The 25,529-nt window shown below is 51.2% G+C and overlaps 2 protein-coding genes across 10 annotated transcripts in view; one reads left to right on the top strand and one right to left on the bottom strand.

Moving 5' to 3' along the window:
- The window catches only part of CTBP2 (C-terminal binding protein 2), a 135,681-nt gene extending 123,216 nt beyond the window's left edge, over nucleotides 1–12,465 (top strand). For all 7 annotated transcript variants that reach the window (XM_054581674.1, XM_054581676.1, XM_054581672.1 and 4 more), the window contains 8 exons: nucleotides 2,310–2,464; nucleotides 2,637–2,781; nucleotides 4,799–5,005; nucleotides 7,463–7,677; nucleotides 7,971–8,101; nucleotides 8,545–8,672; nucleotides 9,038–9,155; nucleotides 10,869–12,465. In XM_054581674.1, the coding sequence (XP_054437649.1) occupies nucleotides 2,310–2,464; nucleotides 2,637–2,781; nucleotides 4,799–5,005; nucleotides 7,463–7,677; nucleotides 7,971–8,101; nucleotides 8,545–8,672; nucleotides 9,038–9,155; nucleotides 10,869–11,049 (1,280 nt within the window). In that variant the 3' untranslated portion in view covers nucleotides 11,050–12,465. The remainder of the gene's footprint in view (nucleotides 1–2,309; nucleotides 2,465–2,636; nucleotides 2,782–4,798; nucleotides 5,006–7,462; nucleotides 7,678–7,970; nucleotides 8,102–8,544; nucleotides 8,673–9,037; nucleotides 9,156–10,868) is intronic.
- A 49-nt stretch (nucleotides 12,466–12,514) lies between these two features.
- The window catches only part of ZRANB1 (zinc finger RANBP2-type containing 1), a 50,294-nt gene continuing 37,279 nt past the window's right edge, over nucleotides 12,515–25,529 (bottom strand). For all 3 annotated transcript variants that reach the window (XM_054581680.1, XM_054581678.1, XM_054581679.1), the window contains 7 exons: nucleotides 24,710–24,863; nucleotides 23,271–23,342; nucleotides 22,555–22,753; nucleotides 17,711–17,831; nucleotides 17,018–17,147; nucleotides 16,681–16,910; nucleotides 12,515–15,635 (listed from right to left, as the gene is read on the bottom strand). In XM_054581680.1, the coding sequence (XP_054437655.1) occupies nucleotides 15,417–15,635; nucleotides 16,681–16,910; nucleotides 17,018–17,147; nucleotides 17,711–17,831; nucleotides 22,555–22,753; nucleotides 23,271–23,342; nucleotides 24,710–24,863 (1,125 nt within the window). In that variant the 3' untranslated portion in view covers nucleotides 12,515–15,416. The remainder of the gene's footprint in view (nucleotides 15,636–16,680; nucleotides 16,911–17,017; nucleotides 17,148–17,710; nucleotides 17,832–22,554; nucleotides 22,754–23,270; nucleotides 23,343–24,709; nucleotides 24,864–25,529) is intronic.

The raw sequence follows: 25,529 nt of genomic DNA, 5'->3' as shown, positions 1-25,529 counted from the left end.
TCCGCCTCTGCGGGGGGCCTCGGGGGGTGGCACTGGTTTTCCTGTGCGGGTGCTTTTCAAGTGACAGCTTGGATTTCTTACCATGACCGGGGGCTCGGGGAGCACTGTCCAGTTAACCTCCTGCCGGGGCGCCAGGGAGGCAGGCCGGGGTGCTCCTTACCCGAGAGGAGGGGCCCCCGGCGCAAGGGAGCCCGGCTGCCACGCTGGGCTGTGTGGTGCGTGGGAGAGGGGGGAGAGTCCAGCAGGTGGGAAAGGCTGGCTCGCCTTTTCCTTGGTGGACATAGGGGCTTTACGGTGGGACCCTGAGCAGGGCCGGGGCGGGGACACCAGCCGCCCGCCTTGCAGCTGCTCGCCCTGCGCCTCGGGTTCCTCGTCTGTTCGAGGGGCTGGCAGTGAGAGGGTGACTTCCTCAGGGAGTGACTGCCCCACGTCCCTCTCAGCAGGTCGGGGGGAGGGGTCCAGGGGTCCTGTCTGAAGACATCACCCTGGGTTTTTGTGCACAACACACACCCCTCCCCAGCCCCGCATGGGACAGACCAGCCGGTGGGGGGTGGGGGCCAGGGCTGGCTAAAACAGGCGTCTGGGGGGCCCTGTTCCCTGGTACAGGGGCTGTTGGGGTTCAGCTGCATGGGACATCTGCTGCTTTGGGCGCCGGGCCCTGGGGGGCTCACCTGCTGCTCGCAGGCTGGGAGGGACCGAGGTGGCCTGTGCCCCTGGCCACGCTTGACCCTTCTTCTGGGGCCAGAACACAAGCCTTTGTGCTGCGGTCAGAGGTGATTGCCCGGAGAAGCTGCCACTGCGGCCCAGGGGCGCCGTCCAGGTCAAGGCCTACGTGCGGTGACCGCGTGGGCCCCTCGGGGCTGCGGCTCCCGGCAGGGTCCCCCTCACGCCTGGGGCCGCCGGGAGCTGAGCCCGTCCGGTGCGTGAGAGGCACTGGCCACACAGATGAGCCAGGGCTCCTGCCCCGGCTGCCCGAGGCGCCCACCGCCACAGGGTCACACTCGGGCCGGCTAGCCCCAGGTTGGCACATGCTCCCGCCGAGCCTGGTGGCCCGGGTGGCCGCTCCAGACGAGGACGCGTAGAGTCTGGGCAGGAGGGAGGAGACAAGGCAGGCCGGGCCCAGCCAACACAGTGGCCGCCGTCGGGAGTCACGGGTCACCCGAAAGCTCAAGAACACGGAGAGCCGCCTGTTCTCACTCGTCCTCTGGGGCACGAGGCATTTCCGACTGGATGAGAGACACGGAGTTGCCTTGTCGTGGCCGGCTCGGTGCCGCTGCCCCTCCTGAAGCCCGGGCGCAGTTCTCACGTGGCCGAGGGGGGCCCGTGATGCAATGGGGTGGGCGGGCGGGCGGACGGGAGCAGCCCACAAAATCCAAGGCCTGCCAGTGCGTGACTCCAGAGGGGGTGCTTTGATTGGAAAAATGCTGCTTCTCAGTCACCGAGGAGAATGGCCGGGGCCAGCGTGTCTCCCTCTGTGTGGGCGCCCTGGGGGGCGCCGACAGGGCAGTGGCCCCCGCCGCCGCCCGGTCCGACGGGAACCCTGGAGGCTCCCCCCCACCTGGGCGGGTTGGGGAGGGCCGGCCCCGCCTGTGCTCCCTGCCGCGGGGTGGCCGCCCAGGCTGGCCTCACGCCGGGTGAGCGCAGTCTCTCTCTCGTGCTGTGAGACTCCGCACGCTCCCCCAGGTCCCCTGCAGGCCCTCACACACACCTGCTCCACAGCCACCCAGGGGACGAGCACGGGGACAGAGAGGGGGCCCCGCGCCATTGCCACCGGGGCTGCATGGGCACCGGGGTGGCCCTCCCATCCCATCCCATCCCCTGTTCAGAAGGGCAGTGGGGTGGGTGAGGCCGGGGGCACGGCCCACTCCAGCCTCGGGGGAGCCACGGGGGCCCGCCGCCGTGCGGTCCCCGGTGGCAGCCACAGCTGTGGCCTTGAACAGATGCCTTGGCCCAAGGTCCACATGACCTCGGGGTCTGCACCAACGGGGTCCTGTTTGCTGAGGCCCAGGTCCCCAGCTGGATCCCCACCCCCAACAGCAGGCGGTGTCTCACCTTCTTCAGCCGAATGCGTGTCGCAGGCATCCTCACACGGCCGCCTCGGCTTGTCCCAGACCTCTCCCGACAGCTAGCTCCACAGAGCTGCCGGCTCCCGGTCGGCCCCAGGAATAGGCGGGGAGCAGCTGGGGCCCCGCAGGCCCGATGGGTGTGTGGGCGGTGGGGCGGGGCGGGGCTCCTCAGCGGGACCCAGGCAGGTGGGTGGCGCTGGCCACTTTGCCCGCCCACCAAGCCCACCCCCCCCTGCCCCACAGGTATCCGCCCCCAGATCATGAACGGCCCCCTGCACCCCCGCCCCCTGGTGGCGCTGCTGGACGGCAGAGACTGCACTGTGGAGATGCCCATCCTGAAGGACCTGGCCACCGTGGCCTTCTGCGACGCGCAGTCCACGCAGGAGATCCACGAGAAGGTGGGGTCCCTCTTCCCACCCTCCGAGCACCCCAGCTAGTCCCTCTCACCTCCCTCCAGACGTCACCCCCTGTCCTGCCTCTCCACCCCCGATTATGTCGCCAGAGTCACCAGTGGGCCACTCGTCAGGGGCGTGGGGGGCCTCCAGCCTGTGCTCTGCTCGCCCGTGGCAGGTGTTGAACGAAGCCGTCGGCGCCATGATGTACCACACCATCACCCTCACCAGGGAGGACCTGGAGAAGTTCAAGGCCCTGAGAGTGATCGTGCGGATAGGCAGCGGCTACGACAACGTCGACGTCAAGGCCGCTGGGGAGCTGGGTGAGTGCGCGGCCAGCGGGCCTGGTTCAGGCGCTGAGACCACAGGACCGTTGCCCTGGCTGCGGCTGGAGGGGGGTGAAGAGCCCTGGGGCCGTGGCACTGGCCTCCCCCGGGAGCGCGCGGGCTGGGCGCACCGCCCTCGGCCCCCGCGCTGGGGGGCCCTGCTCCTGGCTCCCTTCCAGTCCTGGGTGGTGCCCTCTTCCCAAGTCCCCTGCCCAGGTCAGCAGGGGGACCACACTCCCAGTCATGGTGTCTCCCGTCCCAGCCCCTGGTGGCTCCTTGCACCCAGAGCGCTGGCAGCCAGGGTCCCCAGCTGTCGTACTCTTTGGGAGAGGATGGAAAGGTCCTAGACAAGCCCCTCTGGTCACCGTGCCTGCTCTGATTTTGAAGCATGGCAGCCCCGCGCCTGGCGGGGGGTGCTGAGCGCTGCCTGGGGAGCCCGAGGCTGCGACGGGCACCTCAGGAGGGTAGGAGCCCAGGCCATTCCAGCCGCCAACCCTCGGGCTGTGTGGAGGCCCCGGGGGGGCCCAAGGGCAGCCTGGCCTGGTTCACGTGCCACTGAACCCCCAAACCACTCCCCGGTTCAGCCACCCAGCCCCACCAAGCCCGCCGACCTGAAGAATGGCCTGGAAAGCTCCATCTCCAGAGGGTGCCTGAGGCTGTGGTGTCTCTGGAGGGCGGGCAGTCCCCACGCCGCCAGCCGCCCCGCCCTGCCCCTGGTCTGGGCTCTGCACGCAGGCTCTGGGCCTGGGGCCCGGTCTCGCCCCTGGGGAAGCCCTCCTGCTGGGCTTCAGCCGGAGCTTCGCGGCCCCTCCAAGAACACGCATCGTCCTGGCTGCCTGAGCCTCCTCTCAGGCCTCCGGCTTCTGCCTCCGTCTGCCTGACAGCGGGGATGTTTCCGGGGCTACTCGCCCCACCCCAGGCCTGGCCATCTCTAGTGGAGGCGGCCGCAAGGTCACCGCCTGCAGCTCAGGGAAGTCTACCTGCCTCGGCCTCGTACGGCACTGTCCCCTGCCGTCGCTGTGGTGGCCGGGTGGGTGGAACGAGGTGCTCACGGGCCCTGGCTGGCACTCTCGGAGCTCCCTGTCCTCCTGAGCGGTCACTGAGATCCTGGGCCTCGGGGCAGCCCTCCTGGGGTCCTGAGTCGGGCGCCGAGAGGGAGCCTTGGAGCTAGGTCTCTGGGCTTCCCGGAGACCATGCGTCTCAGACAGCTGCTTGGCTGGCCGACCCTAGGCTGGCCTGTGAGTCCCTGGCGAGGCCCCTGAGGCCTCTGCTGGCGCGGGAGGGCCGTGCGCAGCCTGCGCCCTGCGTGGCAGCCATTTGCGTTCTCCACATACTGCCTGCGCTTCCTGCCCTTGACTTCAGGCCCTGCCCCGGCAGCCCCTCAGCCTCAGCACCTCATGTGGGGACATTCAGCCCCCATCTCTGTTTCCCTCAGAGGCCGTGGGCTTGCCCTGCCCCGCTGCTCTGGTCCCAAGAGCTCCTTTCAGAGGGTGGGGCAGGGCGGGGCGGGGCAGGGCGGGGGCGCCCCAGCTCAGGGGCCCTGTTGGGGGAGGTATCGGTTCCAACTCTCCTTTTCTAAAAGCAAGATCTAACGTGGTTCCTCTGTCCGGCTGGTGAAATGCCCTGAGGCAAAACGCCGGTGCCCATTCCCCAGCCCTGGGGGGGCCGCACGCCAGCCCCTGGCTGCTCTGGGCTGTCACCAGGCTGGCCCCGGCCCCTCTGGCTGCCCACCGCTCACTCCCCAGGGCGGACAAGATGCGAGGTCACTGGGGACTTGGGGGTGAGCCATGTCCTGAATGGAAGCGGAGTGGGGCTCCCCTGAGTATTAAAACCAGAGGGTCTGTGTTCCCCGCGTGACCAGCAGGCCTGAGAGACAGTGACTGACCTGTCTCGAGGCCGCGCACCCAACTCTGCCGCCCCCGTCCTGCAGCCGGGTGGGTGGGCCCTGGGCTCCCGCAGAACTCGGGCTGTGGGGCGGGGGTATAGTCTCATCCCAGGCCCTTGCCCTTCCCAGGGATCGCCGTGTGCAACATCCCGTCGGCGGCCGTGGAGGAGACGGCCGACTCCACCATCTGCCACATCCTCAACCTGTATCGGAGGAACACGTGGCTGTACCAGGCGCTGCGGGAAGGCACACGGGTGCAGAGCGTGGAGCAGATCCGGGAGGTCGCCTCGGGAGCAGCTCGCATTCGCGGGGAGACGCTGGGCCTCATCGGCTTCGGTACGTGCCTGCTCTGCCCTGTCCCCCACCTGCAGGGGCGGCCCTCCCCTGGGAGTGGAAGGTCCCTTCGGGAGAGCCTGTGACAGGTTTGCGTCCCCTGCCCGCTGCCTGGGAGGGAGGTCCGGTCCAGGCTGCTTGGAGGGGAGTGGGTTGGATGTGGCCCGTAGCGGGGCGTGGAGCAGCAGGGAGGTGCTGGCTTGCCGGCAGCCCCGGGAAGTGCTTTGTGGAGAAGCAGGCAGGCGTGGGACTAGCGTGGCGTCTGGCGGTTGAGTGAAGTCTGGACAAGTGGCTAAGGCACGGCACCTGGAGGCCTCAAATGCCAGGCTGGGGTGACGTGACGATCAAGTCACGAGGTGGTGCCCTCCGGTCGTCAGCTTGGAGAGCTCACCTGAGAGTGCGGGCGGGAGAAGCTCCTCCTGGAGGCAGCTGGTGGCCCTGGGGCTCGGGGCCCGTTTCCCAGGGAAGGCGCACCTTGATGGGGAGCACCCCGAGGCCTCTGCTGTCGAACCCCCACGTTGCACATGGTAGGGGCTCGGTGAGCTTGAGGATAGTACTTGGCCTCTGCCTGCCTCCTGGCCTGTCAGTGGGGATGGAGTGGCGGAAGGCGGGCGCGCGGCGCGCCGGCCGGGCTTCCTGAGGCTCCCAGGCCGACCTCAGCAGGAGCTGTGTTTGCAGATGACCGAGGGCAGCGCCTTCGGGTGGAAGCAGCGGGCTCTCCCCCAGGTGCAGGTGGGCATCTTCCGCTCCAGGTCTGAGCAGAAGAACCCAGACCGCAGCGATCACCCAGGAAGGCGGGCTTTGCGTCCCCTGCTGGGCCTGTACAGAAGGCAGGGGCTCTGCGGGGGCCGCAGCGCCCTCTGCTGGGCGCTCGGTTTCCCTGGGGCTCGGGCAAGGAGCTCTTTCTTCGGAGTCGGATGTTCTTAGAACCTCATGGTTTGCCTTCAGCAGGGACCTCGGGCCGTGTGTGAGTGGCCCGGCCACGTGGTGGCAAGCCTGGTGGCAGGACACTTGTTTCAGGGGCATCTGCCTCCAGCCATCCCAGCGAGTTGTCCCTGCCACCGTCCCATCCCCCGCGCACACTGTGGCATCTCCTCGCTGCCTTGTCAGGGAGGTAGGGTCCCAGGCAGCCTTTCGCTGCTGCTGCTGCTGCTGCTGCTGCTGCTGTTCAGGCTGAGCCGCAGCGGCCACAGCCACCCCGAGGGAGGGGCTTAGCCGGGGGTGGGGTGGTCGGGTTGGCGCCATGGGCAGAAATGTGAAGGGAAAGCCGGCCAGTGGTAACAGCGTCTTTTCTTTTAAAGGCTGTGTAGGTAACGGAATTGCATTTCAGGTCCTAACAATCTCCCGTTCGAGTGCAGCAGGCCCTGGAAGTGCAGACAGCCCGACAAACGGGGCGGGGGGAGGGCGTGAGCCTGTTGGGCCTGAGGGGACGAGGTCCCTGCCGAGACTCCCTCCGTCCAGCCGTGCCATTCAGCACACCCGCCCTCCGCCCCTCCACTGGTTCGCTGGGTCCCGGGGGTGACACTGCAGAGGGGTGAAGAAAAACGGCCTGCCGCTGGCCCTGCAGCTGCCCCCTGCGTCAGAGCGGCCTGCTTACGCCTGTGCCCGCAGACTACGCAGTCGTCAGTCACGCCCGTGGGTCACGGCTCGGCAGGCAGTGGACAGCCCACCCACGCCCCTTCCGGGGGATGCCCGTTTGGAGTGGCCCCGTGCTCTCGTGCTCCTCCCTCCCTGCGTGTCTGAGCCCTGGTTCTGGAGAAAGGTTTAGTCTGCTTATCCCAAGTCAGCCCCATTTCAAGCATCGAACTGCGCTGGGAAGCCGAGGGCACTGTCCCTGGCTCAGGGTTTGTGAACACTGGCCACCGCGGGGGGCGGGGGGGCTTCGTTTCCTGCGTTGGTGGCAGTGGTCTCCCACTTGCTGAAGGTCCCTCCGCCACAGTGATTTTCCACAGCACTTTTAGAGCCGGTTTGGCTATTTTACTCATTCCATGAGCAAACCCCGTGATCAGTGAAGAAATGAAGCCCAGCCACAGCTGGTGTGGCTCAATAGCTTGAACAACAGCCTGCGAACCAAAAAGGTCACCGGTTCACTTCCAAGTCAGGGCACATGCCTGGGTTCCAGGCCAGGCCCCCAGGTGGTGTGTGAGGCAACCAATCGATGCACATGGAGTTCACTTAAACACGGTTCTGGCCTAGATGTGACAAGCACTGCGTCCTCACCCTGAAAGCTTGGGCCCCGGGAGACCTGGAGTGCCAGCCTAGAGGCACCAGGCCTTCTGCAGCGTCTGGCGGCAGCCTCAGGTTGATCCAGCTGCCTTCAGGGACGGCAAGCGCAGGCTCCAGGTCCCAGCAGTAATGGAGGCCGCAAGGCTGGGGCGCCACGCAAGCCCCCGGCATCGGGAGCCCATGCGTGGCGGGAGAGGCCACACACTCGCTCACTGGGACGCTCTCTCTGCACAGGTCGCACAGGGCAGGCGGTCGCTGTTCGAGCCAAGGCCTTTGGATTCAGCGTCATCTTTTATGACCCCTACTTACAGGATGGGATAGAGAGGTCCCTGGGTGTACAGAGGGTCTACACCCTGCAGGACTTACTCTATCAGAGCGACTGCGTCTCCTTGCACTGTAATCTCAACGAACATAATCACCACCTCATCAATGACTTTACTATAAAGCAGGTAATTTGTAATAGACGCCCTCAGGCCCTGGCAACTTCTAACAAAATGAAAGGGGGCGGGAAATGGTCCACGGACACTGCCAGCGGGCAGGGAAGAAAGTCCCCTGAGATGTATCAGCAGTGGGGGGGCGGGGGGGCCCCCTCTGGGGACACGCCCTGTTGAGCAGGAAGGGCCCAGGCGGACCCCACATCTGTCCAGGCCTAGCCTCCAGCGGTCATGAAACGCCACTGTGGTCTGTGGCCGCCCCTTTGAACCATCCCCCTCCCCCCTCCCCACTCCCCTTCCTCCCGCAGATGAGGCAAGGAGCGTTCCTGGTGAACGCAGCCCGCGGTGGGCTGGTGGACGAGAAAGCCTTAGCCCAGGCCCTCAAGGAAGGCAGGATACGAGGGGCGGCTCTCGACGTGCACGAATCGGAGCCTTTCAGGTGGGTCTGGCAGGCAGCGGCGGGGTGTGGCCTGCGTTCCGGGATTCTCATCTGACCCTGCATTTTGGGGCCCTCTCCCAGACAGACAAGTCCTAGGTAGGACCCAGTTCTTTAAGGACTGGAGTGTGTTCTCACTGTCAAGGGCCAGAAGGTTATGATGGGGGGGGGGGGGGTAGGGTTGGCTTGCCAGGGTGCGGCCCCCCGTGTACCCTGCACTACCGAGCCTGCTCCCAGGCAGGCCGGCCCTCCGTTGAGTTCCGTGTCTCCCCCCCGCCCAAGTCCCTGATCACCCCGACACTAATTACAGAACGGTTTTATAAGAGTCCGCGAACCCCTGACCCCCTGCAACCACGGCTGGCCCCGGCCCCGGCCCGCGGTCGAGCAGGCCAGGGAGTGGGGTGCGGTCGGCTTTTCTTACGCCGTGTTTTTGTGCGCTCGTCTAGCTTTGCTCAGGGTCCCTTGAAAGATGCACCGAATCTCATCTGTACCCCCCACACAGCCTGGTATAGTGAACAGGCGTCACTAGAGATGAGGGAGGCTGCCGCCACGGAGATCCGCCGGGCAATCACAGGTGAGCCCGCCCGCAGCGCGGCCTCGGGTCTTGCTCTGGGCGGAAGGTGGGTTTCAGGTTGGTTGACTTGTGAAGGAGCTGGACCCTGTTGATGCACGTCCCAAACTAAATTTAAGAGGAAACCAGTTTCCTTTTGGATCGACCAGTGTAATGGTCACAAACCGGGGAGGGCGGCCCTCCCCCCAGGGCGCAGGGGCCCCCTTCTGTCCCGGCCGAAGACCCGAGTTGAAGCGCTCAGGGCTCCGTGTTTTGTGAAACTCCATGGGCCGGTCCCTCGATCAGAGTAAGAGACTTTATGAACAGTTGTAATATTTAATTCATTTCCATTGTAAAAAGTACATGTGATTTTAATCATCTTATTTCAGGTCGCATCCCAGAAAGCTTAAGAAACTGTGTGAACAAGGAATTCTTTGTCACGACCGCTCCCTGGTCAGTAATAGATCAGCAAGCAATCCACCCGGAGCTCAATGGTGCCACGTACAGGTGAGGAGAGGGAGGGGCCGAGCCCGGGCAGGCTAACCCAGCCTGGCCTCGAGGGCCCGCTTAGGAGGGGCCCAACCGGTGAGCGCCCTGCAAGGCACCACACTTCATTCTGAAGCCACTTGAAAGCCACAGGGTTGGGGGGGGGGGGGGGGGATTGAGACTGTCGCTGATCTTGTTTTCCAGTTTGAATCCTCTGCTGTCAGACCAGGGAGTTTAATTCATTGTCAGTTTGCAGAGTTCTGTTCCCCCAAAGCGGCTGGGTCCCACAGAGCAGCAGCGACACCCTTAAACCCCTGGAGGAACAGAACGCTGGCAGGTTGGGCTGGCCCGCTCCCTGGGGGCCTGTGCTATGCCCTGTAGGCAGGGCAGGGCATGTAGTTGACAGCCCCCCAACCCTTTAACCCTGCGGGGGTTGCGGCTGATCTGAGAAATAAATACAAACTCTCCTCTTAAATACTGGGTACATAGGTTCCAGGTCATGACTAGCTGCGAAGGAAATTCTGACGACATAGATACAGCTCCCTTGACAAGCAGGAAAAGAAAAAGATGTTAGGTGCTATGCATCTAAAACAAATCGCTTATCAAAATATTTTTGCAAGTGTTGTAAAAACTATTTATGCCTTGAGCATAGCCATGTTGTATGCATTGACTGTTACATTTTGCACAGCCAACTATTGAAGATTCTCATTGAAGACATCTTTCAGTTGTATTTTTTCAGCAATATCCATGTTTGTTATTTGAAAAGAAACAGTTCTCTTACTGTTTCTACATTTCTTTAATAATTGTAATTGAAAATAAAAATATGTATATTATGTAAGTATAATAAATTTTCATTGTTTCTGTATTTCAGCACAAACTAGTAATGAATGTATCTCAGATACATGTGACCTATGCTCTACATGTTTTTGAGGTTTTTACTTTTTTTGTATTTTAGAGAGAGGAAGAGAAACATTGCCTCTCACACACCCCCAGCTGGGAACCTGGCCCGCAACCCAGGCATGTGCCGACTGGGAATCGAACCAGCGGTTCACAGGCTGGCGCTCAATCCGCTGAGCCACACCAGCCGGGATAATGCTTTAAGTTTTGGCAGGCGCCTCCGCAGGGTTAAGGGCCCCATCCTGATCGTTCCTTTCCATGGAGCCAGGCTCCATGCTTGCACTTGGGGGGCTCACAGGATCCCACCCACCAGCGTCCTCCCTCACCCCACTGCCCCAGTTGTAAAGCTCCGGCCTCGTAGGCATGGCACACTGAGTCTCGCTGTGCGTAAGAGCCCTACGTTCAGGGGTGGCTACATGCCACAGGTCCCCACACAGCAACTCATGCTGCAGTTCCCAGAGAGTCCTCAGGAGGGCCTGCGCAGAGCCTCTGGCACTGAGCGCTGGGAGGGGGTGGGGGGGGGCCGCAGCTCTGTGCTGCCAGTCGGGGGGTCATTACATCTGTCTGTACTAACGAGTACTTTGCACTAACTGTTTCCAAACACAGGGCAGCGTCCACAGGCAGCCTAAGCAGGAGTGACTCGGGTGGTCTGAGAGCTACCAAGTTAGTGGCCCAGAGTTTTCATTGAAATTTTAAGATTTTTTTTACATAGGTTTACTCCTTGCTTTGGGGTTTGATGACAAGTCACCCCATCCATACAAAAGGCCAGAAGCAGGCAGAGCCGAAGCATGAGGATGGCCACCCCGGACTTACCCGCCCCTTCTCTGTGTTCCTCAGATACCCGCCAGGCATCGTGGGCGTGGCCCCCGGCGGACTCCCTGCGGCCATGGAAGGGATCATCCCCGGAGGCATCCCGGTGACTCACACCCTCCCCACAGTGGCTCACCCCTCCCAAGCGCCCTCTCCCAACCAGCCCACAAAGCACGGGGACAATCGAGAGCACCCCAACGAGCAATAGCAGAGGATGACAAACGGTCAGCTAAACCTGGGACCAAGAGACAGTGACCTAGATGAACTAAGAGGAACGGAGTGTGAGTCTTTTTAACTGACCCTGGACATGCGCGCCATTGACGTCGCGGTGTTAAAACTACAAAAGAGCTAGAAGCTGAGACGTGGGAAAACGGAAGCTGCCTCCTACTTACGGAGGCCCTGAAAGACTAGGACGTGATTTATTAACGACCAACTTCTGTTATTGTGTGTTAATTTTTTCATCTGTGCATCAAATCACAAAGAATAAATAGATCTTTTTCCTTTATCAGTCCCTCGGGCACAGCAGGTCCTGAACACCTTGCTATATAGAATGTTGCGTCGAGAGTTCCAAACATCAAAATAAAAGTTGTAAGAGGCCATCCCCATCCTGTGACTCTGGTCCCTTCAGTCCATGGGGGCTGGTTACCTCTTTTGCAAATAGGAAAATTAAATTGCTACAAAATGGGGAGAAAACTGTCTGCCTGTGGTGTTAGACAACTTCACTGCAAGCACAGGACTGAAGACGGTCCAGGCTCCCGTACCAGCAAGTCTCCCACCTGAACTGCACACTGAGCGGGCGAGTTGGTTGTGAGTTCAGTGATATACCCTCTAATGATGCAAAAAAGAAAAAAAAAAGTATTAAGTTTCACAAGCTGTTTGTACTCAAATATATTTTCTCAGTTCAGATCCTCAGCTATTTTATTGAGTGGAAAGTCTTGAACTGAAAGGGTTCAAGAAGAATAATGTTGCATTTCCTTATGTCTCAGGAAACACTTTTTATGGTAACTTGTCAGATTGTCTATGAACAAACCCACTTTTTTAGACATTGATAAAGTCTTCTTTTCTTCACGTGATATTTTATACAAGAACACTTCAGGTGTGTTATTAGATGTGACTGATTTTAACAAATCCTATTAGATTTGTATCAACTAGTTACATGTTATATTCATAGTCTTTTGTGAATCATCGCTTTTTGTTTAAAAGATGGCCTATTTTGAGCCTTTGTATAGGTACATTCCTGTTTTTGTGACAAAAACCTTTAAAACTGTCCCAACAGAAAAATAATGGCTATCAGAAATGTTTTGTTTTAGTGTGAGTTACCGTTACTGTATTTGTTTATTGTAAAGGTGGACATTTAGCGTTCAGTGCAGTTTTCAATAAAAAGTAATAAAAATTTCTGTTCTGAAATTCAAGTACATCTCACCAATGTAAAAGTTCTCTACTTGAGATGTTTGAAGGCAACTGCATTTTCAAATAGCCAATTTTCAACTCTCGTTATTCCAGGGTTCAAACATTAAGTCCTTTCTATCTGCCTAGTCCATGACCAGACTCAAGAATGCTGGCAATTACCTCCTGTGATAGAGTTTGACCGCAAAAATAAGCCCATCACCATCAAGTCGTGCCATTCTTAAGATGAGACAGTAGGTTAGAATTCAAGAAACAAAATTGGTTAAGTTTTAGAGTTTTGATTTTAATTTACCCAAAGGCAAAATCACCTGGCTCAAGCATTAATGCAGGAAGGTGAATCTCAAAATCCTTTTTTAAAACAGTATTTACAGAGAAATGTTGCAAAATAACATCAGCCACTTCCATACGTTAATAATTTAAGTTGACACAACGGATCTTCCTCATTGACCAGCACTGAACCCTCTGCACTAGCAGAATCCGCACGCGTCAGTTGAGTCCAGCCGCGCCACGTGCCGTTCTCCCTCTGACCCCTTCCTCACCCTTCTCATGCCATTAAAAATGAAGTTACAGCATCAGGAAGTACTGGCCTCATGGCTCATTTTAAGGCAGCGGTCTCATCGCCACTCTGCCGTGACAGGTCACCCGAACCCGCTGCACGGGGGTGGAAACGGAGCTCACGGCTGCTGGCCTACCCCTCCAGGAGTGGAAGGGTAAGCTCATCATCATCTTCATAGCCACTTGTCAAAGAGGCAACCCACACGGGGGCGACAGGTGCACACAAGGAGACCCCCGCCGCCTGGGAGAGCAGCGTTCCCTTTACACACGAAGTCTGGGACACCGAGCCTAAGAGTCACCAGAAAGGCAGGTCCAAATCCATGGTGCGCCTGGACTGTGGTTAGTGCAGACACCACCACACTGCAGCCTCCCGAAAGAAAGCGCCGTCGCGTCCGTACAGTCCGGGTATCACTGTCCAGTCGATCAAAAGACACGTCTGTCACCTGGTCACACTGTAACCTTTAGGGAAGGACTACACACACTATCTTGGGACAACAAATATGGCTGTTTAATAGTTCAAGAGCTTAACACAGCATTGATTCACCCAAAATGCTGGCCTTCACGCTGCTGTGAAGGCCATTCAGAGCCCATCTGCGTATGGGCCCAGGACATGGAAGCTATAGTCTTTCCCACAGGGAAGAATGCTGTACCTGTTAGCCTAGATGTGGTCAGGGCCACCGGTCATAAATAAATAAATAGAGGCACCTCGGGGAACACCACTCAGCAGGCCGACACCCAGCCAGGGCCCTCTGGCGGCGCCACTTCAGCGTGAGCCACGGCGCCGGCCCGGATGCTTTTGCCTCACACGTCCCTTTGGCTGCTTCAGTTGGGAAGGTCGTGTCTGCTTACACAGCAACTATGATAGCATCTCTACCTGCGAAAGGATCGCTCTTACACATGGAGGGAGGTTTACAGACATGCTACGCGCTAAGTAGTCAGGCACCCTGCTTTTAAAAAAAAAGAATTTGATTAATTACCAAAATGAAAGCAAACCACAGAAAGTCAACTTGTGAGAAAATATTAACCACTTGGAACAGTAATATTTACATTATAACATGTCACAATGGGTTTATGTGGAATCAAACAGCAAAGGGTCTCCTGCCAGCATCAGCATGCAGCGGAAGGGTCTGTCGGGGCGGCCACACCTCACGAGGAAGTGCTTGGAGGGGGAGAGCTGAGGGCGGGACACCTCCCGGCCGGCTCGCTATTTTAATTACTCAAATCAAATGTAAGGTTGTGCACATTTCAGTGTCATCTAAACAGAACGGAGAAGAAAATGAGAAGCAAATATTTAAGTTTTCACAGCCTTTTCATCAAAGGGAAGGAAAAGTGTGCGTGTGCGCGTGTGGACGGGGCTTCTTTCCAAACTCTGCCATGTCGACAGTCTACAAAGTGCGTGTCAGGACACCAAGCCTGTGTGTTCCTGAGATAGGTCTGACATTTTTACCCATACTGAATGTATACCTGAAGTGATCAAAAGATACTTCTTATGAAGCCTTTCTATCTAAGATTATAGTTTTAACTTTAAATAAGAATGGCCACAATTAACCAACATGCAAACATTCTCAGACTACTCACCGAGAAATCCATTAACACAATGCATTTTTACCACCTTTCTGCATTTTTAAATCTTTATTCTGTACTGAACTGGTGCTCCCAATAAGCCCAAGCAAAGGCATGCCTTTCTAACACAATTCGCTTAAAGCAGAGTTGATGATAAAACACAGTAAGAATCCCAAGAGCCTCTGCCTGGCAGTTTGGGAGCACAGCACTGCCAGCGGAGCCAAGGGAGCCGATGCCACCCCACTCGCCCAGGCGGGAGCACTTCCCTACCGTGTGCCCAGGGAAGCTGTTCCCAAGGAGACAGCTGCCCGGAGTCTGGCGGAAGAACCCTCGTATTCAGGGCATTCTCTCAAATACCTACATACTGAGGGGGCGTATCAAATTTAAAAAACAAAAACAAAACAAGGGAGCGATATCTTTATAAAGTTCACTCAAAAAATTCTTATTTCCTTTTAGTTTGTTCCTTAAAGATTTGATTTTATTGGGCACAACAGGAACTAAATTTGTAATAAAATAAGCTTGTTTTTATTTTTATGTTTTCCTGTGGACAATTTGTACAAAAAGTTTCCAAATCTCTATGGAGCTCTAGTGAGACTTGATGTAAAATGGATCTTTTAAGATGCAAGTAGAATAATGCCAGGTTCTACTTAAAAAAACCCACCTCAGAGGGACGGAGCCACCTGCCGTGTGCTTTGGAGGTGCCCACGCTGGGGAAACTCCTCAGTAACATGAAGGTGCTGGTACAGCTTTTCCTATTACACAACTTCTTGCACAACCACATGCGTTACATTTATAGACAGATTTACGATTTGAAAGGAAGAGTGCTGTCTTAACGAAATTCGTTTTTTACAGACTAGTCCAAACGAAGTTCTCGGTGTCCTTGCTCGGCAGACGTGCCGCCTCCACTGGGCACGGATCCGAAAACAACCCCCCCCCGCAGCAGGTCCGGCTGGGTCTGCTTGCTCCACACTACGCACGCTGCTTGGAACACCACGCTAACTTTGGGGTCACTACAGAACTGATACCTTGGTCTTCTGCTTGTTGGCTTTTTCATTCGTCTTCATCGTCTTCATCTTCCTCTCCATCAGACAGGGATGTACAAGGCCGGATCTGTCGGTAGCGGTCAAGCCACTTTTCTACCATGTGCGTGACCAGGGGGTGGTTCCGCCGCCGAGAGCTCTTCTGCATGGCAACGAGGACGCCCCCCTCGGTCACGCAGCAGTCGAGCCACTCCCTGAGCAGTTTCTCCTGCTGCTCCTCGTTACCGAGCTGTGAGGGGCGTGTGCAGAACAGGAAAAGACAGCAGGTCAGAGGCTTCGTAGAAAAACATTTCTGGCATCATCGCGTTTAAAAAAGCCCAAGCAATAAACCATTTTATCACGGTTTCAACCTCTCGTCAATTTGACAATGAAAACCCAGTTTCCTACTGTCAGACACAAAGAGACATCCATAGGGAAAGTCACTCAAAAACCTCAAGGGAAGGAAAAGCTGGTGGTCTGGTGTAACAGCAAAAAACAAATGTCTTACTAGACATTTTAAGACATCATTAAGCTAATCTGGGCAAAGGCTAAAAAAAAGTCACAGCTTCACACACAAAGCAAGGTAAGTTTACTCTGTAAATTACCTAGAGGCTGAAGTTACAAAAATTATGGTCTATGAATCTTTCTTAATGTCATTATAAAAGTTTTATAATAATTACTAGCATATTAAATAAAAGAACGATAATTTTATAAGAACATGGGTTTTCTGAGACGTTCTTTCTCACGTTCTCACCACCCCCTCCCTGGATCTGCAACCTGGTGTGCCCTGCTCCCGCCAGCACCCTGGCATCGAATCCCAGCCGGGCAGGCAGGCAGCCGGCCTCCCACAGGCTGTCACCAGCCCCGCCCCCACCAGCAGAAAGGAATCATCCTGGAAGGCTGCGGCGGGCCCCACACGGCAGCTTCGCCCAGCCTCCCCCAGATTCTGCAAGAGCCACTGCTCTTCCAGCTCTTGGTGCGGGTGTCACCTCCTCAGGGAGGCTGCCCCTTCCCACCTAATTTAAATCACGAACCCCTGCCCCCTTTACCCTCCCTGGCCCCTCACCCTGCTTTTTACTTTTCTTCTGGGCGCTCACCGCCCCCCCGAGGGGAGGGCCTTCTGTCTTGGCCTCACTGCCGCGCTTCCACACGACGCATCTGGTACTGCAGCTCTGACCAGTGTTTCAGAAAGGGACGGCGACTACAACCACATTCCAAAGCGTAACGTGTGCCCTACGCTGGGCTCTGCCACAGCGTCACTGTGTTAAGTAGCTAAGAGGAGAAACACGCCTTACCTCCTGAGCAGAAAGAAAGTGCACGTGGAGTAGCTTCCTTTCACTGTCGACCAGAGGCAGAAAAGTGATGGTGACGTCATCGTCGGTGTTCAGGTTAGCACCAGCACCTCGGTTGCCGTAGCCATCATTTTCCATGGCAACCAAAGCAGAGAAGTGGCCTCTTGTATAGCCCAGGGCAATGGGACTTTTCCAACAAAAACTCTGTTCCCACAACAACGGCAAATACACCCCTGGAAAGAGGGAAGAAAAATCACACTCAGATTTTCAGGATGTGGCTACAAACTGAATCATAGTAATAAACAAAAGACTTCAAATATACTTTTGATGAATGGCTTACCTTGAAACCGAGTATATCCTAAAGTTTCTCCCCGGAAACTTTTATAATACTTTACTCCATAAACTATAATTGGTCGTCTAAGAATATGTGCAAGTACAAAAATGTGTGTCTGTTCCAAACTTGCTCCAGGCTACACAGAACAAAATAAAAGAAAGTAATTTCTCTTTAAAACATTACTGCATGCTAGAAAACGTGTGAAAACCCAACGCTACCCTCCTTCGGTGCACTATCTCAATGCATTTTTTTTTTTTTTAAATAATACTGTCAAGCTACATTCAATGTTTGATTTCTCAAATATCCAAGCTCAATAAAATGAAAAGGAGTCTACAGGTTATGTACAGGCACCCTTCACTATCCAAACTCAGGAAGCACACAAATCTGGATAAATACTGGTCTCAGGAACGAGAGATTCAGAGAGAAGGGGATGACCTACGGGACTGCTTCCGGATAAGTGACCTGTAACAGGACTACCTACAAGGTCCTTCCAAAGTACAATTTTCGTTTTCAGTTTTTATTTTAATCACCTAGTTAGAAACATGCTGCTCTACCTGATCTGTAGTGAGGACTTGCTATGGTCATATAGTTAATAAACAACAGTCACAACTGGAACCCAAATGGTTGACCCAGCACTTGCAGGGATTCCGACCACGGGGAGTGCTTTTGTGAAGAAGCAGCGCCTCAAAGCCTTCTTACCTGGCTAGCGAGAGAGAGTATAAATGCCCAGTCTTCTTGCCACTGTTCTTCCCTCAAGGAAAAATGTAAACCAAAGCTCTGAGAATACCATGATTCCCAATCTTTCCAACGTGTATAAAACCTAAAACCAAAGATAGCAAAATGAATGAATGAATGAATGAATGAATAAGCCTTCAGAACACTTAATGTTCTGATCATTTATTTACTGTAACCTTTAGGCAATTCATGTTAAAAGATTAATAATTTTATTATTTTTACCTGGCTTGCAATATATTGTTCAAATTAAAAATGCTTCCACTCTGCCAGCAGCCATCTTTTTGCATACCCAAAATTTGGTTTACCACCCACCAAATTGTCATCAAAACTTCAAACACTCATGATGAGAACAGTTAATTTCAATTGTCTACTCTCAGTCTACAAATTCCACCAAAAACCCCACTCAAGATCATCTGAAATGCTGGATACAATCAAAGACACTACGTTTCTCCATCAACGTACGGTATTCACTACCTGACCACTGTATGAACAACAGACTGGAAACAGCCCATGTGTTCATGAGATTATCCAAGTCACTTCCTTGAGATTCCTCACATTAATACTGTTTTTCTTTGTTCAAAACAATTCCTTCTTTATACTAAAATCCCCTCTACATACTTCACCCTAATAAATTATGAAGACTGAAAATCAAACTGTGGGTCATTTGGTAGACTGAATTACTAAAAACAAAATTAATGCTCTTTATATCAAATATAAACTTAAGCAAAACTAGATACAATTATGCTCAAGTCTGTGATCTGCTGTCTTAGAAAACAATCCAGCCAAGACCTCTGAAGACAGACATTTGCCCTGTTAACATCGCATTTCTCTCTCTCATAAAGAATTAAAAATCCTGGTACTTTTCCTTTATGTATTTGAATTCTAGGTAAAAAAAGTAAAAGACAGAAAAACATCTATTGCTACTGTTAGACGGTTCCGGCACAAAGTAAAGTGAAGTGTGGCATTGCTACAAGTTTCTCTATAGTAACAACGCAAGGCTCCACAAAAAGTAACGGTTACAGAGGTCTCTCTTGGCTGATTAGAAAAATACTGAATAGTTTTCTAGTCCAGGTAATCAAGACTTTTTAAATTAGGAGTCTAAGTTTCAAATGTTTTAAAAATAACAGATACTGCTCTTTTAAAATACCTAAGGAACACGAAAGTATGCCTGAATGCACCAGTGACAAAATACATTCATTTTCACCCTCACCTGAGGACCTACTTTCGGGGTAGGGGGCAGAAACGGCGACTGGCTGCCTGTCTGCGCCTCCCGGCCAGCGAGCAGGCCCATGACCCTTCAGTCTGAAAGATGCCGCTCCGACCAAGCCACCCGATTTCAAGGAGAAGTATCACAAAACATAGGAAGTTGTTACAAACCGAAAGATGCGCACTATTAAAAGTTCCTTGGTTAGGGCCTCAAATCATTTTATAAATGAGATCGCTCGGTCTGCCAGAAATTAAATGATGATAGAGTACTCAAAACTCAAAGAAGATTGCAGAACAAGGAAGTTCCAAAAGATCTACTTTAAAAATAAGCATGTTCAAATAATCACGCCCACCACACAAAGATCTAAACTCTGAAACTGCCTGGCTCGTTAAGAACAGAGAACCAGACCAAATCTAGGAACATGTGATGAAGTGGTTTTAACATTCGAAAATCAACTCCATGTTCATGGATTATAAGACTCAGTATAATCAACCCTATAATCCTCCCCCAACTTAACCTACAAATTTAGTGCAATCTCTATCAAAATCCCAGAGGACTTTTTTTGCAGAAACGAATATGGACCCTAAAATTTATATGGAAATCCAAAGGATTCAGAATAGCAAAAAATAACCTTAAAAAAAGTACAAAGCTGGAAGACTTACATCCTGATCTTTACACACTTACCACAAAGCTACAAATCATCAAGACAGTCTGATGCTGGCTAAAGAGACATACAGATCAACAAGAAAAAAAGGAGTCTAGAAACAAACCTTTATTTTAACAGTCAAATAATTTTCAACAAAAGTGCCAGGGCAAATGATTGGGAAAACAACAACAGTCTTTTCAGTAAATGGTACTGAAACAGTTAGACAGCAACGTGCAGAACTGATTTTGTTAGATTTTTATTACCTCACACCTTAAATAAAAATTAGCTCAAAATGGATCACAGACCATGAATGTAAAAACTAAAACTATAAAATTCTTAGATAAAAACACAGCAGTAATGCTTCAAAGTTTACTTTTAAAATGCGGAACTGTGGCCGACATGCCAAGGGCTGCCGTGCATAAGAGGGACAGCACGCAGGGACAGCCGGGCATGGGGAGCGGGGGCGGGGTCCTCAGAGGGAACCAGAGAGACACGCCAGAGGTCGGCGACACTGTAACAGAAACGGAGACGCCTCGGACGGGCTTGTTAGGCGGACTGGACACGCAGAGGGAAGGATCGCTGAGCTCAAGGGTGTGACAAAAGAAACTTCCAAAACTGAAGATAAGAGAGAACACAGATGGGAAAAAAGAAAAGAAAATGTCAATGACTGTAGGACAACTACAGAAAGTGTAACATGTAACATGATGGAAGTAACAGGAGGAGGAAAAAAGGAACAAAACAGAAGAAATATTTGAGATAATGATGATTGGGAATTTCCCCAAATTAATGTCAGAGCATACCACAGACCCAAGAAGCTAAGAAAACACCAAGAAGGGAAAAAATAGCAGAAAAACTGTACCTAGACATATCATACTCAAACTACAGAAAACCAAAGATAGAGAAAAAGCCCCAACCAGGTCCGCCTTTCTGGGGCAGAGTCACATTAACTAAGCCCGCAAGGCAGTGCCCGGGGGCCACCGTCACAGGGACAACTCGGAGCTCCTTCAGATTCCTCCCCAGAAACCACACAAGCAAGAAGAAAATGGAATGAAGTGGTTTTAAAGTTTGAGGAAAAACACCAACCTAGAATTCCATACCCTGCGAAATTATCCTTCAAAAGTGGAGGAGAACCAAAGATTTTCTTAAACAAAAATTACAAGAATATGCTGCCACAGACCTGCCTCACCAGAGATGTCAAAAGTTCTTTAGAGATTGTGCATGTGTGCGCGTGTGTGTATGTCAGAAACTTGGATCTAACTAAAGAGCAGCGAAGAAGTAAGTGAAGGTAAGATAAAAGCCATCCATTCTGAAGGACACGTTCTTCTTTAACTGTGTCCTACATCCAACGAGGTCACCATTCTGGCTTACCTGCCAGGGAGCTTTTTATTTTTTTTGTTTTGTTGAGGTACCCACAAATTTTTACTGTATTGTATTATGCTTTGATCTATAATTTAGCTCTCAAGAAAGTAATTATATTGCTCTTATTTTTAAAGTCCAGAGAGTGTTCTCATTCACTTAAGTACTTAATGCACACTTACTATTTGTCAAGCTACTGTTAGGCACTAAAACTTCCAGAATGAAAAACAAACTCTCTCATGGAGTGTATAGCCTAATGGACTTCATGTAATCCCTAAATACTGACAAAAAAATTTACAGCTAGTCAGTGCTCCAAGGGCATATAAAGATACCAGGGCAATAAAGTGATCTGGAGCAGGCCATTATCATTAGTGTGCGAGCGTGCAATTAGGTGTAAGGGGAAAAAGTGCATTTTGATATTAATGTAGGGAAAACAGTAAATAGCAGAGGCCATTTAAAAATGTGTACTAACTTTGACAATGGGCACTTTAATTTAGCATCTTTCAGCCTCAATTTTCTCATTTATATTATAACTAAATGGCAATGATATGCAAAACCAAGAAAATAGCCTAAATCAAGTAAATGTAAAAACCAAGCTACTAGTTCACAAACAAGCACCATTTCCAGCAACTAATCCTTCAATGGGTGAATTTATAGTTCAGTACTAGCCATATATTTGATTAGGTGCAGTATTGTGCAATAAAAAAGAAAAACGTGGTCTCAAAACTACCTGTGCCTCGGGGAGAAAAACAACTTGCAGTATCACGCCAACTAATCTCTTAGAGTTGAATAAAAATACAAACTCATAATTACGTTAAAATTTGAGCGAAGCCCTGGCCAGTGTGATTCAATTGGTTGGAGCATACTCCTGTAAACCAAAAGGTCACAGGTTTGATTCCCAGTCAGGGCCCATTCCTGGGTTGCAAGTTCGGTCCCCAGACAGGATGTATGAGAGAGGCAACCAATCAATAATTTTCTCTCACATCTATGTTTCTTTTAAAAAAAAACTTTTAAAAAAAAGAAATTAATAAGCATCTCCTTGGGTGAGGATTTAAAGGAAGGAAGAAAAAAAAGAAAACTCGATTTACTGAAGATGATTATGTCATCTGTTTCTGGCAGAGACTCTGATTATACATGTCATGTTTAGAGCTGATACTTAGAAGAAACCTCAAAAAGGCTTGATATAGACCTTATTAATGTTTAAGGCTACTACTACTTCAAATAGTTCTACTTTAAATAATTATTACCTGTATAAAGATGCAATAAAAGAACAAAAAGAGAAAAGGCTATCTGATATCCAAGTTAAAACACTAATTAATTAAAACATGCAAGTTTTTATCTGTTCTCTTCCCACACTCTCTCAACCTCTGCTCAGGATGGTTACTTTCACACTCAGCAAAGAGGTACGAAAAAAAGCTCAGCAAAAAGGTGTGAAAACCACCGAGACAGTCTAGAGACAGTCTACGGGTCTCAATGCCCCCAACCAGAGCTCCCCTCCCCAGCTGCCACGGAGAGCGCGCCAGGCCAAGCGTGCCCCGCCGCCACTGGGCACGTGCTCAGCGGGGTACCCTGGCTCCGGCAGGCGGGGCGCCGGCTCACCAGTGAGAACAGTCATGCAGGCTGTCGTGCAGGGCTTTCCGCAGCACCGAGTCCTTGTCATAGATGCCCCAGGTCGCTTGCAGCACTGAGTCAAGCAAGCAGTCTCCTGCAGTCCGGTTCCAAAGTGCGTAGAGTCGACTGTCCAAGCGTGTGGCCAATTCCAAGGACCAGTTTATAATTGGAGATTCTTCTTCTAACTCTACATGAGGAATTTAAATAGCATGGTCATTTTCACACCTATGCAATTAAGAATTCAGTGGAGAAAAGAATCGATTCTCTAGATGTTAATAGGTTTGTATGTAGTCTACTAATAAACACCTACATAACTTTGTCAATTGAAATATAAACCTTTTGAGTAGCTGAAACTTGTGGCTCTAGAATAATTTACTCAACTTTTAAATTCTTTACAATTCGTTTTCTAAAAAATGTTTAATATGGAAGTATACTCAGTCTGGAATAGGGAGTAGAAAACCATTTAAAAAACTTTTATACCTTTATTTGCTCACTCTATCAGTTAAGAGCTGTGAATGTGTATTTTCAACAGCACAATACATTGTCCTTGAGGACTTTACATTTTTAATTTAAAGTAAAAATAAAACAGGTTGACCAGACACTAAACCACTCCAAACCAAACCAAACCAAAGTACTAACAAACAAAGCAGGAAGTTTACTGAAATCAATGAAAGGTAAATCACATTCATTAATTCATTGCCCACCTTTTTGAACATCTCTGTCAAGCACCTCATCAAATAATTTTTCTTGGACTGTTGGAGGCAAATCTTCAATATCTACAAAGAAAAAGAGTCTTAAAGTATCTTATGTCTCACATCAAATCACCATGATGTATGTTTTAAATAGCTGCTAATTTTATGTCAATTATACTTCAATGAAAATGAACTAAAAGGACAAAAAAAAAATGTTATCTAATATCCAAGTTAAAACAGTAATTAATTATATGCAAATTTTCATCTGTTCTCTTCCCACACTCTCAACCTCTACTCAGGCCTCCTACTTTCAGACTCTAAAATCTTGTAAAAGTTAATAAACATTACCTGTGGCACGCAGATCTCTGTTTTTGTCATCTTCCTCACATTCTCTATGCTCTATTCTCTATGCTCTACTCAGTTTACTATTTGAGTAAAAACTATTATCCTTTAAAAAAAGTATTCTTAATATTTTAAGCTATTTTCATTGCAAAATAAAAATCTAATATAAAAATAAAAATCATCACTTAGGGTAAAACTTAAATACAGGGATGGGCTAAAGTAGGTTAAATTATCGGCAATGATTCCGTAAAAGATAAATCATAAGGATATGAATAACAAGATGGCAAAGAATACAAATTAAAAAACACAACAATTAACAAGTAATACAAGAATAAATTTTCACATACTCGCAACTGGAAACCTACTTCTCCCACCGCTGTCCTGTAGTTAGGAAATGGGTTTCAAATGAAATCTGTCTGAGGTTAAAAGGCTCAGTTACTGTCTCCTACCATTTGTAAATGCTCCTGTTCACGCCTGAGCGTAAAACTTCAAAACGTCCAGAACCAAGAGGGAAGATTTATTTCAGAAACTTTGTTGTTTGGTGCATTTATTCAAAGCCAACTAACAAAAACCATCTAAGATATTTCCCAATTATCACTGAATTGAAAAATGAAAAGTTGCTTCACAAATACAGTAGAAATCAATGCAATGAGTAAAGAAAGTAATGATACCTTCAAAAGAATGCCAGTATCTTTGATTCCAACTTGACTTTACCCATCAAAAGCTCACATTCTAATAATGTCTCCATATGCCAGATAACCAAAGAGCTTCCTAATTTCAAAATAATAGGCATGAAAAGAAAAAAAGAGTAGACTGCTAATATTTAAAATAAAGCCAACGGGGAAAATAAGCGGCTTAGACCGATTTTTAAAAAATATCTGAGGCCCACAAAGAAATCCATTATCAGCTGCCGTCTTCCTCCCAGGCCCACCAAGAATAGCAGCTCTTGCACTGGTCACTTCCAGTATAAATAGAATAGTCAGTCACATGATTTCAGATGCACATTTAATACCTGAGCTATCTGCTTTCTAACTGAAACATTTTCACTAGACATAAAAGAGTAACTACAGTAAGTGGAAATTTCTTCTCACACTGAAATTGGGAGTTACCTGCTGGCAATGTAAATGTTACAAGGTCAGTTAGGAAATAGCAAGCAAAGTCCCCCTTTCTCTGATGAAGGGAGGCAGCTATCTCTCGCCGGATCTGCTCCGTCAGTTCAGGACACACCATTGCTGGGATGCACTTTGCTGCTTGCTGAGACACCTTAAATACAAAAGAAAAGGTCCTCTGGATCTCACCATCAACAGAAGCGGAAAGCAGTAGTATTTAAAAGAAATTCCCAACATTTCCCGGTAACTCAAGGGTGTGAATTTTAAAATGTACTGGGTACTGGGTATTGTTTCCTTACCAGTGGAAGCATGTATCAGTACAACATTCCAGAAAAACAGACATTTTACCCTCTGACTCAATAATTCTACCTAATAATGTATTCCCATCACGCACATGAACAGTTATGTAAAATGGTGTTGTTCCCAAAGGCTCACTGCAGGAGAGGGAAGGAGGCCAGCAAACAACCTAAATAATAAGACTATCTTGACCTCCCCCACCAAAAAAAAATTCTTACACAGGGAATGCCAGCTCACAGGAAAAAACAAAGTACAAACACTGTTCTCTCACTCTGTTAAGAGTATTTCACAGACCCTGACCCGGAATAAAGAAAACATGGTATTTTTAAAGGGCCGGTTCCTGCTGACTTCTCTCTCCCCATTTCTTTTAACTCTGGGTTTGTAACGAAGCATCCGGCCTTCCCCCTGCTACCCGCCTCCCTGAGTACAGAACAGACGACAAGCCTTCGAAGTGCAGCCCATGAGGGAGGACACCTAAGCACTGGTGCAGTGACCACCAAGAACCACCTCTAGGCAAGGAGAC

This window comes from Pteronotus mesoamericanus, unplaced genomic scaffold (genome assembly GCF_021234165.1).
Source record: "Pteronotus mesoamericanus isolate MK-2021 breed Mesoamerican mustached bat unplaced genomic scaffold, CSHL_Meso_final contig_657, whole genome shotgun sequence".
NCBI classification, from domain to species: Eukaryota; Metazoa; Chordata; class Mammalia; order Chiroptera; family Mormoopidae; genus Pteronotus; species Pteronotus mesoamericanus.
Note: the sequence above shows the minus strand (reverse complement) of the source record. Positions and strands in the feature narration are given on the sequence as shown.